The sequence below is a fragment of the Aspergillus aculeatinus genome, assembly GCF_003184765.1.
Source record: "Aspergillus aculeatinus CBS 121060 unplaced genomic scaffold BO66scaffold_109, whole genome shotgun sequence".
NCBI lineage: Eukaryota > Fungi > Ascomycota > Eurotiomycetes > Eurotiales > Aspergillaceae > Aspergillus > Aspergillus aculeatinus.
In genome coordinates, this window is record NW_020291578.1 from 1 (window position 1) to 16,917 (window position 16,917).

The window sequence follows — 16,917 nt, forward strand, 5'->3', positions numbered from 1 at the left end:
CACGAGATGATTCGTGTGGCTGGCGGCGGAACTAATTCGGAGGGGAGACCACGCAACCAGCGCCATTTGGTGCAATGGACGCTAAGGAAGAAGGAATGGTTTTAGCTTGATTGCTTGCTGGCTTTCAGTTTCTAGGCTATGCAACCCTCCCTCCCCCTGCAGCAAATGCCCCTGACAGGTGCTCGTGGGTGTACTGTACTGTACTGTATACCATCAACATGCAGTGCGATTTGTGCTCTGAAAAGTGAGGAGCCATTATGGGCTACGGGCCGGAATTGTGGAACGTGCCACGGCCCTTCCGACCCGGAGGCAGCGGCCATGCTGCCATTGAAGGGTCGGCCATCCCGGAAGATCAATCCGGAATCCGGACTCTCCGGCAGTGGGCCCGAGTGGAGCGCCATATGAGACAATATCTGCCCTACATCCAATCGGGCTTTACAGCCCGCACTGTCACGGTCTACTAGTTCATCTGTCAATATACTCAAGTAGACTCAAGCCGGCTAGACCGGGAGTCTCTGGTCTTCCGCCTTGAGAAAGAATTGGAGCAAGGCACGGGAGCCCCTCAGAGTCTGTTATTTATCTCCCTGCGGTGGGAAGGGAGATTGAAATGCCTCCCTCCATCCTTCCTTGTGGTTCCTCCCTACCTAGGTACTGTACTCTGTCTTCGCGCTTCTTTCCTTCCTAATTCTGCCATGGTTGAATCCAACGGACTTCCCACGCCGGCCACGGTGATCAATGGTGTCGATGTCGATCGCATCGCTGTCAACCCCATGGCCCCTGAAAAGGTCGCCAGTCTGGCCCAAAAGATCGAGTTGCTGAGCAAAGCCTTCACGTCTGGCCAGCCCGACGCGCGACTGCAGCTGATGGAAGCCGCCGATGCCCTTCTAGCAGCCGTCGAGACGCCGCGCGAGACCATTTTCCGATACTGCTGGCGCAACGTGAGTCCGCTGCCCCCCCAAGCGCCCGCACATTCTGCCCTCAAACAAGCTGACGGGTAGTCCACTAGACTACCGGCTTTGCCGTGATTGAGACAGCCATCGACCTCGGGATCTTCCGATATCTGTCCAACAATGACCGGCCGATGTCCGTGGCCGAACTGGCGACAGCCACCGGCGCTGACATCGTCCTGCTACGTAGGCGCCTACTCCCCAATTTACCTCTTCCGTACCACTAATCCTTGTCGCCACCTCCTCTAGAACGAATCATGAAGCAACTCAACGCCATTCACGCTGTCACCGAAACCGGTAAGGATGAATACACCAGCAACAACCTTTCGCGCACGCTCACCTACACCCGCTACGCCGATGCATTTCCCGTGATGTATGCTTTCCCCGGAATCCTTCCTCCCATTATCTGGGGTCTCCAAAAACGCCCCCAACTAACCCGACGCCTGTAGAACGCGGACCACCGGGCGTGCCATCACCGCGATTCCGGAGTTCCTCCGTAAAACGGGCTATCGCGACCCAGCCAACGGCCTCGACTGTCCCTTCCAACTCGGCTACAACACCCAGTCCGCTTTTTTCGACTTCGTGAGCCGGGACCCGGTAATCAGCGCCCAATTCAACAATCTCATGTCCATCTACCACCAAGGGCGCGCCAGCTGGATGGACCCGGGCTTCTACCCGGTCGAGCAGCGCCTCCTGGTCGACACAACGACAACAGACCCAGCCAGCAGGATCCTGCTGGTAGACGTAGGCGGCGGCAAGGGCCACGACCTGGCCGAGTTCCGCGCCAAGTGGCCCAACACCCCGGGACGGTTGATCCTGCAGGACCAGCCCGCCGTCCTGGCCGAGGTGGTGGGAAGCCAGCTGCACGAGTCGATCGAGTGCATGCCGCATGACTTCTTCACCGAGCAGCCTTGTAAAGGTACCTCCCCTTTTCCCCCTCCCCTTGTTCCTGTATTGAAATACAAAGGGGACGGGAAGCCGAAAGAAGAGCAAAAGCTAACGCCCAATCATTCAAACAGGAGCAAGAGCCTACTTCCTCCACTCGGTGCTGCACGACTGGCCCGACGCGATCTGCCACAAGATCCTGGCCCCGCTGCGCGCCGCCATGACCCCCGGGTACAGCCGGCTGCTGATCAACGAGAACGTGATCCCCGACCGCGGCGCGCAGTGGCAGGCGACGGGGCTGGACTTCGTCATGCTGGCGGACTTTGCGGGCGCGGAGCGCACCGAGTCGCAGTGGACGCGCCTCCTGCACGAGGCCGGGTTCCGCATCCTGCGCATCTGGGCGGCGGATCGGTGGTCGGAGAGCTTGATCGAGTGTGAGGTGGTGGCTGGGGCTGGGGCTGGGGCTGGGGCTGGGGCATGAGTGGCTGCTTAGTTGATCAAGATTTCCGGGATATTGGAGTTTGAGCTTTTTTCGTTGGGGCGGGTTCCCCTTTTCTTTTTCTTCTTGGTCCCTATTCTATCTATAATTATTCTTCGAGCGAGAGCGAGTTGCGTCGGTGTGTGGTCTTTCTTTCTTCTTGATTTGATTAAATCACGAGGGCAGTTGAGGGCGAACCTTATGAAAATGCGGTATCCCCTCGAATGTTATATGGGGTTTGTACGGGATGGTAGTCACGATGCTGTCCCGTGGTTTCGAACTTAGCCCTAAGAGACGCGGCCGGGTGCGCCCCGATGAGCAGGCATGGGCATGGTTTGACCGTGGTTCAACTGCATTTGTCGGCATTTGAAGTATTCGAAGAAGAGATTTCTCTCGATCTCATCTGTGACCACGCTCGACAACGTACATGATCAGGCATGGCCGGAGTAATCACCTGCTAGGGCTGGGTAGGGGACCCCCCGCCTAAGCTTCCACCGAAGAGGGTGGGGGTTCCGGGGCAGACAGACTGACGACTGTGGGTCGAACGATCCGCGACTGTCGAATGACAGGCAGAATGAAACCCTCAAACTGAGCCCAGAATGCAACTACTCGGTAGGGTGCGGAGGCGTTTACCGGCAATCAAGAGCCATACTAATCTGTTTAACTCGTGGCGATCTGTTTTGGGATACCATATTCACGAGGAAGAGACAAGAGACTACCCTACTGACTTGATGGCGAGCTAGAACTCCCCAGGCTTGTATTGGTCGAGGCCACTACGAGACCGTGCTCGTGACACTTTTGGCCAGTCTGCAACGCCGACCTCAACCCAATACCAAAGGGTAAGTTAAGTCATTGTAGGATTATACATACAAAGACCTGACCTTTCGATTCGGATATCATCCGGCCGTTCTCAGGCAGTTTACCTGGCGAAGGTTGGCTCCCGCTCTCAAGTGGAGCATCCATTAGATGATGCATTTGACCTGGCTATCTTTCGGTACGCACCCAGTGGGTGATATGAACTCAGCAATGAATTCCCTTCGTACTAAGAACCGTAGAATAAGCTTCATATTTTCTCTACTGCAGTTTGAAAGCACATACGACCACAGGGTGTGGAAAACAGGGCTTCCCGTCCGCTCAGCCGTACTTAAGCCACACGCCGGGAGGTTAGTAGTTGGGTGGGTGACCACCAGCGAATCCCTTCTGTTGTATGTTTTTTGTTACTATAACTTATCTTATGCTCAAAAACGAAGCCTTTGTTCATTCCCTCTTTTATCCCTTTTACCTTCCGATACTTTTTACCCAATTGAGTCTTAACATGAACGAAAGAGGGAGAAAAAAGGCGATTCTGAAATCATAGTATGTTCGCCGAGGGCCTGAGCTGGAGATTCCCACATATAACCACAATTCTGCCTGATGAAATTCCGGTCAATCGTCGCAAGCGCTGGTATGGTCGATGGCGACGCGATCCACCAAACACTCACACGGCCCGACAGGTAGAGGGTCATATGGACTCCGATATCACTGCAATTCGTTACTGCCGGAGAGCTGCGGTAGAGGTCCCACGTCCTAGGGAGTGGTCGATCCTGCACGAAAGATGGTTTCCCATCGAAGAGCTAGGGGTGTGCGAGATCGGCATTCGATCGACATTCACCGAGATTGATCGGAAAAGCGCGGCAGCAACAAGCGAGAGGAGAAAGTGATCTGAGCCGTGAATCGTCGCGACAGTGGAGACACGCAATAAGTTACTCTGGTACAGCATGCAGTGCGGTTCGATTCTTCAGCTCTCCACATCGAGAATGGGATTGAGTCAGGTAAGTACTCTATAGGAATTGCAGATTGGTCCCAGGACTCTGTAACAGTGGGCCCGAACTGTGGGGGAGCTGATGCTGATCCTCCCCCGATTCAGCTGAGTGACGAAAACGCCCGATGGATCTACATGCGCGCGGCGGACACATAGCGGGCTTAAATGCTCTGTGCTTGTCCCTTCTCATCCCATTCACAGTCCCAAATTACGGCGTCCTCTCCTGTATGTTGACAACGCAACAATACCAGTCTAGGACCTGCAAACTTTACCCCCAGCCTCAAACTACGCTTCACACTCGAACAAAAATGGATCCTAGTCTCGACGAAGAAAAAGAGGAGATGAAGTCCTTCATGAAAGATGAATATGAAAACATATACGAAGAGTTCTGGGAAATGGGAGAATGGCAGCTTCAGGAACACTTTGACAAGGACAAACTATTCGAGGCCCGCAACCCCAGCCCTGTTCCAGAGCAAGCGCGACTAATCCCATTCTAGAACTTCCTTTACTACTTTGATTACAACGGAGAGCAAGAGTGGGAGGTCAACTGGAGGTTCAAGATGATGAGACAGGCGCTCTGGCGATTGGAAAACGAGAGGTACAGTACAGTTGTCCAATGATCTCTGTTCCCTCAGCAACTACAGATCCTGAGACAGATCAGCTAACTAGATCGCACTACTCAGCTTCCGTGGAGACTGGAAGCGCTGCGCCGAGTTGGCGTCCTCGGTCGCCGACTTTGCCCGGGTCTTCGGCTTGAAAAATGTCGTCGGCAAGATGGAGGAGGTCGAAGAGCGCTGCAGGTCGACGGCCGCGGACACCAACCAACTCAGCCATGAACAGGCGGAGCTGGACGATGACGCCCACGAAGCCGACCCAAAGGATGCAGGCGAGGTGGTAGAGGAGCAGGTTGCCGAGGCGTTGGGGCAGCTAGACCTGCAAGCGGATGCACCATCCGCCGAAGACGTCCAGCGCGGGTCGGACGATGATGAGGAGGAGGAGGAGGAACCTGACGAGGATGAGTTCGAGCAGGAGAGAATGAGGATGGGCCAGCAGCTCTGCCAGGAGGTGATCGACGAGCAGGGCCACGTGAATGTCGAGATGCTCAAGGATGTGGTGCGAAGTGGGTACATTAGCATGGAGCAGATGCGGAAGATGATCGAGACGATGATCGAAATCGGGGCGATGGACGAGGCCACGATGGAAGAGATGATGCAAATGCTAGATGAGGTCGGATACATGAACGGCGAGGACGCCTTCGGGGAATACGGCGACTGGATGGAGAAGCTCTGGGAGTCCCCAAAGTACCAGACCAATTCGTTCACTCAGGAACAAGCACAATCAGCGAGGACTGAGGCTGATGACGCCCTTCGCCTGCTGTTTTCATGCTTCTACCAAAACGAGGACCCTGACATGTCGACCTGGGATGAAGAGAGGAATGAGAGTGAAGCGCCCGAGCCCGAGGGACTCAAGATCAATTGGGGGGTCTTTGCTGTTCGCCTGGCGGTTGGTTTCTTGACGAATGGTCTGAGCGAGGACGCCCAATGGTTCCCCAACAACCTCGAGAGCCTAACCTACTGAGAACGCTACGTGAAACTCAAGATACATTAGGTAGAGACGTACCTAGTCAAACATAGACTGCTGATTCAAGATGATAACAAGAAGCCAATGATTTGTTGGCGCGGGTCCTGTTGCAAATTCTAAATATAACATTCCTAGGTATGAGACCCAAGAGCAAGCATTACAGACTGCCTGTCACGGGAGACGAAGCAATCTCCTCTTCGTGAGCAATCATCCCTTGACGAACCAAACCCGCGAGCTCCCGAGCCTAGGGCCCAAGCCTCTCCTCGATGGCGATGCGTGCGAATTGATCCTTCCACTGCTGCCATCGTTCCCTGCTCCACATGTCCTCCCGCCTCCCGACTTTCTCCCGATTCAAGCACTGCTGATACACATGGGCCCTCACTTCGGGTCGCAACAGCCACTGAGCCCCAGCGATCACCCAGCCGGCGAGCCATCTGTACCCCGAGTCTCGACCCGCGGGGTCGTCCAAGTCCGGGTACCAGCCGTCGTCCGGTAGAATTCCTTCCAGCGCGCAGAGATGCGTGCAATCGATCAGATTCCGAACTGTGAAGCGCGCGATCGCCGCTTGGTAGTTCCGCCAGCGAAGGTCTCGATCGGTCGGCGGGGGCTGGATTGCCGGGTAGTGGCGGTAGATAAAAGCTGCATTCACATCATCTGGTAGTGAGATTCTGAACAAAAGGAAACAAAAAGAAAGATTGCTACTAGCCCTCTCCTTCGTAGCGAACCTCCGACGACAATGCCAGGAAGTTCCCGTCCAGCGGCCACACTTCCAGTGTGGTATAAAACTTATCCTCCTCATCGTTCTCTCGCATTGGATTGATGATCTGGATGCCGTGGCGGGGGAGCGCTCTTAGGGCTTCGAGAAAGGCGACGATGCGGTCTTGCCCGACGTGCTTCGGCGGAAAAGCCGAGGCGAGTCGGGTAATCCACCGCACGACCATTTCGATGTGGGCTCCTGGGGCTGGGGCTCCGATCGTGACTACTTCTTCCTCGGTGTTTCTCTCCATTTTCACCGTCAGAGGATCTTCAGTCAGTACTGTATGTGGCGGCATCTGATCGCGATGGTAGGTATACGCTCGGTGGAGTTCGTATCGCTCGTTGGACTCCGTGGTGATGTAGGTGATGGATCATGCTTTGGATGTTTGTTCAAGTTATGCCTGCTCTAATATGTACAGTAGTCCTCTCACACGGCCGCTTGTTTGGCCCCTCTGTGTGGAGCCTGAAGGGAATAAGATGACAATTTACTCTATACTTGATACAGATCAAAACAGGTAGCAGAAGAAATAAAAGTTAAAAGCTTGATACGGTTAAAATAGAATTAGCATAGGCATGCGGCAATTCTATTGAGCTGCACATCATGCAGACAAGTTATCATCTCTCATGTTTCCAAGGAAATAGATCCATCAACAACTTCAGGACAGTGTTGCTATCTATTCTCGTCAATGCAAAACTCGGGTCTCGATATGGAATGACGAAAGTATCCTAGTTGTTGGGAAGGAAGCCCTCCTCATCCCAACCTGAGGGGGAACTTTGCAAGCTCAAGCATCCGGTAGCAACGTCTCAGAGAGACCCCGACTCATGCATTGCCACTACCTTGAGTATCTGCACGACGCACCGAACTGTTCAACGTCGGGGGACGGAATCTGTATTTTCCCTTGGATGGGGGTGGGGGAGGATCCGCCCTGTCCAGACTGTTAGATTCCTCCGGACGCACAAACACCGAAGAGAAGAACATACCCATCATATGCCAGCTTAACCAGCAGATCGCCGCTCTGGTTGAAGAGAGGATCCTTCATGAAGAAGGTACCGGCGGCCGGGAGGCAGAGGCGGTTTGCGTTAGCCATCGCCTCGGCCAAGACACGACTGACATCATCTAGTGCAGAATTCATGCTTGCCTTGAGGCCGTCTGCCATCTCGTCGGCGATATTTTGCGCGGTGTCTGTCAAGTGCATACCCCCACCCTCGTCGTATGTAACCTTCACATGGTCATTACTCTCCTTGAAGCGGAAGACAAGTCCGCCCTCATCAATAGAGGCCATGTCGATTTCTAGTTCCCATGTGGTGTGTACAGTTACCCAGAACCTGCAGATTCAGGCCCACCCGCCACGTCAGAAGACACATCCAGACTGCCAGGAGACACAGGAGAGAAAGAAAAGGAGGGCTCACTCAGTAGGGCTCCCCGAGGATCTGTGATGGTTGAGGTCATATTTGAAGTCATTGCCTCCCTTCACAGTGAGGCTTTCTTTCCCGGCCGTGAACGCGACACCGGCCTGGATATTGGTGACTAGATGGTGTCAGCCTCTCGAGCCCTTGATCTATCCTTTTTAGAAGAGACAGAAGAGAAGGCAATGCCTACCATACTGTGCCGCATTCATCCAATCACTCCCACTATCGGGTTTATTGACTTTCTTCGCCGTGGACCTATCCTCGGTGCTCGTGGACCAGCCGCCGTACGCATTCGAAACCCATTTATAACTGCTGTTTGACGCCCCGGTATCGCCGATATGATACCTGGTCCAAAAGCCATAGGGCGCATCGGACGGCGTTCCCTTCCACTCGAGGTACGGCGTGTCCGGCACCGGAGTCATGGCCACAACCACCTGTCTGGCGAGGGGCAGCATCCATTCCCAGAACAAAGTTCGGCTCATGCAGAACGAGGCCCCTCGATCGCCTGCGCCATCGACCCACGGGCCGGTGTAGCCCATGGCACCCTCAGCCGGGGGATTCTTGAAGTTCGACATCAACAGGTATGACAAGGCGTTGTCGTCCTGGTAATCCTTGTTGGATCCCTGGCCATCCACTCCGCGCCATGGATAACAGAAGTAATCGATGCTGGTTGGAGGGAACGATGGCGCGTATGGATTGACTGCAGGTCACATCAATCAGCAGGTTCCTTGGGGCGCTGGCACTACACGTGAGGGACTTTCTTACGCTCATCGGCGCTTTTGCTTTCCTCGCGCTGGGCCGAGTATCCTAGAACACTCTTGCCATTATCCGACATTCCCTTAACCCAGTGATCGATGAAAGTAAGCAAGCTAGCCCGCGAATCGCCACTTAGGTCGCTCAATTTGCTTTTACCGAGAGTCGAGATGTCTTCGTTGAACTTGGTGCTAGCTGTGGTTGGATGTCAGAAACAGGCCGTCTGATAGGGGCACGATAAGCACTAACATGAAGAGTCAATGAAGAGCTGCGCGAGAGAAAAGTTCGACTCGGGAAGTCCTGCACGCTCTTTGAACTTCTTGTACTCGTCCGAGTCCTTCGAAATTTTCTTCTGGTCTGGCGGAGGGTCAGTATCGGCAGTGGCGAGCACAAGCCCTTCCTATTTTGCCGGCGTGCACTTACTGATCACCACATCGAAGGCGAGGACCCAGTTTTCGATGTCGAGTTCGATGGTATCGTCGGACTCCTGACTTTTGTACAGAACCACCTTTCCCGTCTTCAAGGCTAGCAGAAAATACAACATGGGCTCACGGCTTTCGACATGAAGCTGCACGGAAGGGGCTCCGATAGTCGCGTCGATCGACTCCCCGTGAATGCTTTTGTGGAAGTGTGTTAACGGGCCCTCGTCCTCCCCCTGGGCGAGCTTCCACATGTTCTTGAATCCTGCATTGATCACCTTCTGCGAGAGGACGATGATCTGATCGTAAGGATCAGGACTGGTGTTGTTAACATAATATTCCTGGGAGGAACTCATGATGCTGGAAGCGGCCTGATAACAGAATCGAAAGATGTTAGTTATTTTTGACTGTCTTTGTGTGTGAGACCAGTCGAAGTAAAGTCCTATTATATAGGCCTGACCAGAGAGGGGGGTGGGGGAGCCTCCCCTTGAAGAGCGTACGACTGAGTTTGGCTCTTGTCGAATGGTTCTCCGAATCCTCATCGCCCTCTTTCCCCGCCTTTGATATGATCAGGTAATATCGTTCAGCTCAGCCATAGTCACTTTCGACAAACAAGATCTCTGACACCGTGCAGCTCTAATTGCTTTTCCTTCAGCTGCCTACGCCTTCCACTGACGTCAAAGAATTGGCCTGGATCAGAATAACCGGCACTGAGCTCGGTGATCCCCCGAACATCGAGTTTCCATTCTGGGCTTGTCGCATTACCAGGCGCAAGAAAACTTGTACTTCTGCATGTAAAACAATGCAGGTGCGAGACACGGAGGGGCAGCCTTCCAGCCTGTTTGATCAGAGCTGAGTCCTCGCTCAGGGTGTCTGTGCCATGCGTTCAACTCGCAGGGTATAGTTGGTTGCAGACGTTACGTGGCGGGGGAAAAGGTAGACGATCTGCAGACTACAGGCCATCTGACTAACACCATCAAGGAAAAAGCAAGCCTAGGCTCTCAGAGATGCTGAGAAGGGACTCAGCTCATTTGGTCTACGATTGCCCCGCTCAGTGCGTTCACCCAGCCAAGGTCCGTTCCGCCCCGCCGATGCACCCCTCATGCATGAAATTTGCAACTAAACATGCAAGCGTCAAACAATTCATCTTGCGCAGTTTGCCACCCACCAAAATACTACATTTTACACAGGGTGTTGATGCGCACTTCGATCATTGCACGCACGAGGGTTACATACTCCAAGTCGTAGCCATGGCACATATCAAGAAAATCGCGCATGATGCGGGGGGAGGTGGCATTCACAGGTCCCTGTCTCAATCCTGGCATCGTGAGCTTCTCAATTCCAGCTTTCAGCTGGGTGTGCTTGAGAGGCACAGAGAGAAAGATAACCCACACATACACACACAGAGAGATAGTTTGTATGTGTCATTTTCTCCGGGGATGTTTTACAACTAGCCAATCTTGCTCCCATCGTATAAGAGCACCCTCCTTCTCACTCACTTGCGCTACCTTATCTCCTTCCTCCCCATCCTTCAGTCTACATCACTACCCAAACTCATTGCCTGTCATTGCCTGATAACATCCTTTCACCATGATTACCGTGAAAAAGGACTCGGAGGTGATGACCAACTACGTGGCCGCCAACCCGGTCCCGGCCGGCGAGGCGTTCGGGGTCTTCCACGACCAGCAATGGCAGCCCGCCGTGTTCGCCCTGGGAGAAGACAGCATCCTCAGCCTGATTATCACCGCGGGCCGTGAGCCGAAGAAATTCGACTTTGCCAAGCTGTCAGGCCTCTTCTCCGTAGATGTCAAGGTACAAGCGTTTGCCGTCCTACAGGCACCGGACGGCAGTCTGGATATCTGCATTGCTACGAAAGCGAGCGATACAACCTCAAACTTTTATTTACTGCATAACATCACCTTGGACGAGATCCTGGGCACGATGCCATCGGCCAAAGTCATTCAAGGCGTCTTCCCGACTGTGGACCATATCTACATGGTATGTTATGTCCTGAGGCTCTAAGAAGCCATGCGATTGGAAAGCATGCTAACCTGGGGTACTTCCATGCGGCAAGGGTCATAAACCAAGCGATGAGGCGCGAGCACTACCACTGGTCATGGTAGCGTTTCAACGACCGGATAGGTTGACCAAGACAGAGGATCTCAACTACGTCAAGATCGAGGGGAAGAAGGCCACCTTGGTGGACCACTGGAGCCTCCCGGTCAATCCGGAAAAGATTCTGGATGTAACCCTGGTCACCTGTCTGCTGGGCGATGGGGTGATGGTCCTGTACCAAGGGTTCTCCGGGGAGATGTTTCTGGTGTTCAAGGTGCTGGCCGCGGACGACGAGGACAGTGTTGGGTTCGAGGTTCAGGTTCCCTGTCCGGAAGGTAAGAGGGCTTCCTTTTTGGTCTTGAAGAGCACTCTACCCGCATGGCAGCCTTTGTATAATAACGCAACGCCTTGAACACCTTTATTGATGTCTGGTATCCACTTTTAGGGGCGACCTGCCTGGCTTCGTTCCTGGACCCGGCCAAAGGGTGGACGGTCGTGCTGGTGGGCGGCAAGGAGATCACCGCGTTGGCCTACAAGGATTACAGCTCCCATAAGACCAGTGCCGGCACGGTGATCGACAGTCTGAAGCGGATCAGCGACCTCAAGGATCTGCACGTCTCGCAGACCGGGGAGAGCCTCCGGCTGTGGTATACCACCGCGACCGACGCGGTCTACTACTACACCACCAAGACTACGGCTCTCTCCGAGGGTATCGTGATTCCACTCCTCGCGAAAGGACAAGGCGGCCGGATCTCCAGCCTTCTGTCCAGCCGGCCCGCCGACGGGGATAACAAGCTTCTAGTCAGCAGTCTGCTGTCCGTGGACGAGACCGGAAACCTGTCCCTCCTGCAGCAGGACCCTGCCTCGCAGGTGTGGCAGCAGTACCCGTTCTGGCACGCTTCCGAAGAGACAATCACCGAAGTAAAAGGATCGATGGTCCGTCTACACACGACGGTCACCAACGATAGTGACGGGGACGCGGCCGACCTCCTCCCCGGGTGCTGGCTGCGTGTAAGCTGTTCCGGCCTCGTTCGGTGTATCGTCAACGGTCACCACACGACTCTCTCGCCCACTGCAGAGTGGTACCAGACCGACGCCAAAGGTGTCCTGAATATCCTTTTGCAGACTGACGACGCCACGATCCATCAGTTCGCCGCCGAAGCCTACCGCCCCGCGCAGAAACCTTCGCAGTCGGTGTCGTTGTCGTCGGCGGCAGCGGCCGAACGAGCCCTAACGGATCCGATCCTGGATCCATCCCGCAAGATCCTCCCCAAGATCCAGGACATCAAAACCGGCGACCAAGTCAAAAACCTCAAGAAAGCGGATGGGACGCCGTTGTTCGAGAAAGCCCCCGACGATCCGGATGGCGTTGCCAAGATCTTCCAAAAGCTCGTCGCCAGTGCAAATGATCTCCATGCCGAGGAGAAACAAAAGCTGCAGGCATACCACGCAGCGATTGCCTCTCCGAACAGCAGTACCCCCGTCCCTTATGGGTTCTGGTCCGATATAGGGGACGCCCTTAGTGGAGCGTGGCATTGGATCACCTCGGTTGCAGAGGATGTCTGGCAATGGACCTGCGATGTGGTCGGCGGCGTGTGGAAGTTTATCGTCAAGATTGGCGAGGAGATCTTCGAGATCGCCCTCAACACCATCACCTCGATCGTGAAGGGCGTCATCTGGGTGTTCAAGAAGATCGGCGCCGTCATCAAGGATATCATCGAGTTTATCAGTTTCTTGTTCGAGTGGGGCGATATCCTTGACACAACCGACAGTATCGCCGCCGGGTTCAACGCGGCCCTGGAATACGGCAAGGAGGCGCTGGACGCGGCGGACCTCGACGCGCACAAGTGGTTGGAGAACGTCCGCTCCACGATCCTGCAGAACCTCACCTCCCTTCAGTCAAACGATTACAACGGCGCGCGGCTGGGAGGCAGCAATAGCAACAACAAGAAGACCACGGTCGCAGCCAGCACGGCCGGTGGTGATGCAGACGGCAATGCAGACCAGGGCGCCGACGAGGATGAGGTCAAGGCGGCCGTGCCCTACAACTGGTCGGCGTACTACTTCACCTACGGCGGCGGAACGACGAATGCGGTGCTCCACGACGACAGCACCACCGCCGCCTTCGCGACAGGGGGCACGACCGAAGACCAACTGGTGAAGCTGTGGCAGGACGTGCAGGACGAGGTGCAGATCATCATGAAGACGGTGACGAATGTGGCCAAGGATCTGGTGGAATTCTTCAACCCGGCCAACTTCAGCGTGCGGGAGGTCATGGCCAAGGTGGGCGTGGACCTGGTCAACGGGATGATCGACGCGGTGGAGAAGCTGGCCGACATCCTGTTCGAGGCCCTGAGACTGGGCATCGACCTCGTGCAGGACCTGGCGACCAAGGAGATCAACATCCCCGTCATAACGTGGCTCTGGAAGAACGTGATCGCCCGGGGCCGGCCCCTGACGCTGCTGAACCTCTGCGCGCTCTTGATCGCGATCCCGACCACCGTGCTGTACAAGGCGAAGAAGAAGCGGGCGCCCCCCAAGTTGTCTGGGCGGTTGACGAAGGGCACTTTCGGCCAGTACGTGCAGGGCCAGGGCGACGCTTCGCTCGCGGCGGATATCCGAGGGTTCAGCGTCGCCGCGGAGTCGGGCGTGCTCCTCATCGAGACGGAGTTCGACGTGCTTTCGCTGGGGCTGGATGGCGCCTTCGAGGGACTCGAGCTTGAAAGTATCCCCTTCGGTCCGGTGGATAGCATCATGAATGTCTTTGATTCGGCGTCCCTGACTTTTGCCGCCGTGAACGGATTCACAACCTGGCCCGTTGGAGACGACACAGCATCCGCCGCCTCCTACTCTTCTGGACTGACCACCGCCTCACTGGACACCAAACACGCTCTCAAGTATGCAGTAAGTGCTCGGCCCCACCCCACTCACACAACCACCTAAAACTAAGATCCAATGTCCAGGGCTGGGCCCTCGGGGGCGCCAAGTTAGCCTCCGGCACCGTAATCAAACTAGTGAGCAAGAAGATGAAGCTAGAGCGACCGGTGGTCAAGCGGTGGAAGGGGACGGTCAGCGCCGTGCTGTCAGTGCCGTCGCTCTGCCTCAAACTCACGACCGATATCATGGATGCCACCGCGGCGGAAAAGAACGAGGTGCTGATCATTAACGGGTTTATCGAGACCATCGCCGGGTTCGCGGGCACCTGGGGCAAAGCCGTGGCGCAGTGGAATGACGAGCTCGAGAACTATCTCATGTACATCGGCTTGGCCGTCTACCAGGTCTGCCGGGTGGTCAAGTACGGGTTGAAGGTGGAGGACTTTGCAATTGAAAAGCTGGACTGATTAGAGATTGCTGGGGGGGGTTGGGGCGGGGTGAATTGCTTAGTGTGAAGTTCAATCTCTGATCCCATGTTTTCCATCTTTGCGCCATTTTTCCCGTGCTTCAGCACGGGAAGCCTCAATTATGTAGCAGCCAGTCATTTTACCAACTCACAGAAATGAGGGATCAAAGCTAAGAGATTGAATACTAGACCCAGAACTTGTCATAACCATGCACATACGATCACAGGGTGTGGAAAATAGGGCTTCCCGTCCGCTCAGCCGTACTCAAGCCACACGCCGGGAGGTTAGTAGTTGGGTGGGTGACCACCAGCGAATCCCTTCTGTTGTATGTTTTTGCCTTTCTTTTTCCGCTGAGAATGTTAGGAATCTCCAAGTTGCTTTGTCTGTCTTGTTAGTCCTAGTGTTGTTGGCTGAGAAGGTAGTGAGTGCATCGGGTAAAAAATATGATGCTCCTAGCACGCGTGACTTATATTGTAAATGCGTCGACCTCCGCCCTCAACCATCTCGGTATTACGCACCACCTCTGCAGCTAGACTGATGCTTTTGGTTGAATCGGTTCCGCAAATAGCGTTACACTAACTTGAAGTTCAGCCTCCGACTATAACTATATTGTGGGCTCGGGGGCCACCACCATGTCGGCTCGTCAACCATTTCTACCCTTCAGTTAGGGTTACCGTCCGGGCGCCGCTGCGGCGACCGCCCCTCCCGCTCCCTCGGCCCTCCTTTCACTGTTAGTCTCCATATCATATTCGATCACAATGTGATCCGTCCGGTGGATCTCCCACCCGGGCTTCTGTGTCGGGCCCGCGCTCGGCAGGATCTCCTCCTGGCTGTCGCGGCGCATCGAGGCCATCGTGATGGCGGTCGGGTCGAGCATCGTCGACCGGCGGGAGCGCTTGTTGGAGGGCTTCGATCCACCATTCCCGTAGCCGGTGGCCTTCGGGTAGGAGCGCGGGTGGCTGTAGGAGGCGAGGGAGCGCTTGCCCAGCAGGAACTCGAGGAGGGGTTGGAGGGTGGGGATGCAGGAGGCGATGATGACGAGATCCGCTTCGACACTTTGGGGGTTGGTGGGTTTAGTTATCGTGTGAGGATTAGGGGTTGGGAAGAGACGAACTTTGTCCAGAGGACGAGGGACCAACTTGCGTCTGGGGATCGTGGGTCAGTATATCTAGTGCGAAGAGGAACTTGGATAAAGGGGCGCGACTTGTAGAGAGGGAGGGTTACAGGTTGCGTCGGAGACGTTGGCAAGGGCGTTGATGTGGGTGGTTTTGATGATAGCCGCGCAGGCGGATCTGCGAATACAGGGATTAGCAGCAGTAGGAGCAGAAGGAGGACTGAAAAGGACAGCGGGCAAAGCCTACATAGCACCCATCCCCAGCGCGGCACACAGCGCCAGCTTCTTATGGAGCGACATTTGCAGTTTCCAGAGAACCACGCTAGGGTAGATGGCGAGGCTGAGATCGGTGAAGGCGGAAAGCGCTATCAGCCCGCGGGGAGGTTGTCTATGTCAGTGAACAGAAGCCCTGTAACTCGATCAGGATGGACTCACCCCCATTGAACGTCGCAAACCCGATGATCACACCGGAACTGCGACACGTTGCTCCTGGGACCGTCGCCCACAGAGCGCGCGGCGGATCGCAGGAGGTAAAGAAGATGATGATATTTGTAACGGCGACGGCCATCACCAGCCCAGTCAAGCCCCATAGCGCGCACTGCATACGGAAGCCTGGGACCAAGATGCGGTGAAGCAGCGCGGCTACCCCCATCTTAGGGAAGGCAAAGGAGAGGATGCCGAAGATCCAGCCGATGTCGATAGTCATGTTCGCGCGCTCAGTCGCGGCGTGGCCAATCGTAGAGGAATGTCGCCCAAAGCCGCGGTGGACAGCGACCGTAGCAATACTTACGTTGACTAACCCTAAGATCTGAAATTGGTACGGGGTCAGATACGAACTGAGATCCGCACCACGGGAGTCCAAGAGGAACTCACCATCGAAATGGCAATGAGCCGATCATCCAGCCCAAAGGCACGCACAATCTTGAGTCGAATAAACAATCGGGCCCATACCAGCACGGTCGCGAGGCCAGTCAGTGCCCACATCACGGCCAGCAGAACTGGACCCTTGTTCTGCTGGTCATATGCCGGAGTTCCCGCCATAATGGGGAGGCCAGACTGCCCCAGGTAGCCGTGAAAAGAATTTCAAAAGAAGGTAGGGAGAGAGGAAAGGGACAAGAGGGAGAAAGCGGCAGCGGGCAGCTTTTTTTCAAAGAGTATCCGCGTAAAGGCATGTGGCTTCATAGCCCGGTTCGGTGCAATAGTGGCATCAACTATAGGCAGTGCCTCCGAAATTGCTTACCCCGCAGTACATGGATCTTAATTAAACGAGTGCATCGCCTGATTTTTTTTTTTTTTTTTTTTTTCAGACAATAAGCACGAGATGATTCGTGTGGCTGGCGGCGGAACTAATTCGGAGGGGAGACCACGCAACCAGCG

General features: G+C 55.0%; 6 protein-coding genes across 6 annotated transcripts; 3 read left to right on the forward strand and 3 right to left on the reverse strand.

Annotated features, from left to right (window-relative positions):
• Positions 1–490: 490 nt before the first annotated feature.
• BO66DRAFT_387023 (S-adenosyl-L-methionine-dependent methyltransferase) lies at positions 491–2,313 on the forward strand (the record flags this gene model as incomplete). Its single annotated transcript, XM_025646212.1, has 5 exons — positions 491–938; positions 1,007–1,133; positions 1,197–1,320; positions 1,397–1,866; positions 1,967–2,313. Exons 1-5 carry the CDS (start codon positions 693–695, stop codon positions 2,311–2,313), a joined length of 1,314 nt encoding a protein of 437 aa, XP_025497546.1. The 5' UTR covers positions 491–692.
• A 2,106-nt stretch (positions 2,314–4,419) lies between these two features.
• On the forward strand, positions 4,420–5,689 carry BO66DRAFT_444694 (uncharacterized protein; the record flags this gene model as incomplete). The annotated part of the gene is made up of 3 exons (XM_025651607.1): positions 4,420–4,575; positions 4,609–4,709; positions 4,795–5,689. 3 exons carry the CDS (start codon positions 4,420–4,422, stop codon positions 5,687–5,689), a joined length of 1,152 nt encoding a protein of 383 aa, XP_025497547.1.
• A 256-nt stretch (positions 5,690–5,945) lies between these two features.
• BO66DRAFT_284473 (uncharacterized protein) lies at positions 5,946–6,660 on the reverse strand (the record flags this gene model as incomplete). The annotated part of the gene is made up of 2 exons (XM_025643106.1): positions 5,946–6,360; positions 6,425–6,660. Coding segments are annotated over 2 exons (651 nt in total), but the record flags the coding sequence as incomplete, so codon positions are not given.
• A 407-nt stretch (positions 6,661–7,067) lies between these two features.
• BO66DRAFT_446338 (uncharacterized protein) lies at positions 7,068–9,155 on the reverse strand (the record flags this gene model as incomplete). Its single annotated transcript, XM_025651676.1, has 7 exons — positions 7,068–7,374; positions 7,430–7,774; positions 7,859–7,976; positions 8,049–8,558; positions 8,624–8,806; positions 8,861–8,968; positions 9,035–9,155. The coding sequence occupies 7 exons, from the start codon at positions 9,153–9,155 to the stop codon at positions 7,269–7,271; spliced, it is 1,491 nt and encodes a 496-aa protein (XP_025497549.1). The 3' UTR covers positions 7,068–7,268.
• Positions 9,156–10,620: 1,465 nt separating this feature from the next.
• BO66DRAFT_476374 (uncharacterized protein) lies at positions 10,621–14,640 on the forward strand (the record flags this gene model as incomplete). The annotated part of the gene is made up of 4 exons (XM_025653321.1): positions 10,621–11,028; positions 11,105–11,420; positions 11,531–13,989; positions 14,049–14,640. 4 exons carry the CDS (start codon positions 10,621–10,623, stop codon positions 14,424–14,426), a joined length of 3,561 nt encoding a protein of 1,186 aa, XP_025497550.1. The 3' UTR covers positions 14,427–14,640.
• A 246-nt stretch (positions 14,641–14,886) lies between these two features.
• On the reverse strand, positions 14,887–16,646 carry BO66DRAFT_387029 (uncharacterized protein). The gene is made up of 6 exons (XM_025646213.1): positions 16,414–16,646; positions 15,976–16,348; positions 15,788–15,905; positions 15,651–15,718; positions 15,541–15,571; positions 14,887–15,481 (listed from the first exon to the last, which is right to left on the reverse strand). The coding sequence occupies exons 1-6, from the start codon at positions 16,579–16,581 to the stop codon at positions 15,097–15,099; spliced, it is 1,143 nt and encodes a 380-aa protein (XP_025497551.1). The 5' UTR covers positions 16,582–16,646; the 3' UTR covers positions 14,887–15,096.
• Positions 16,647–16,917: the final 271 nt, after the last annotated feature.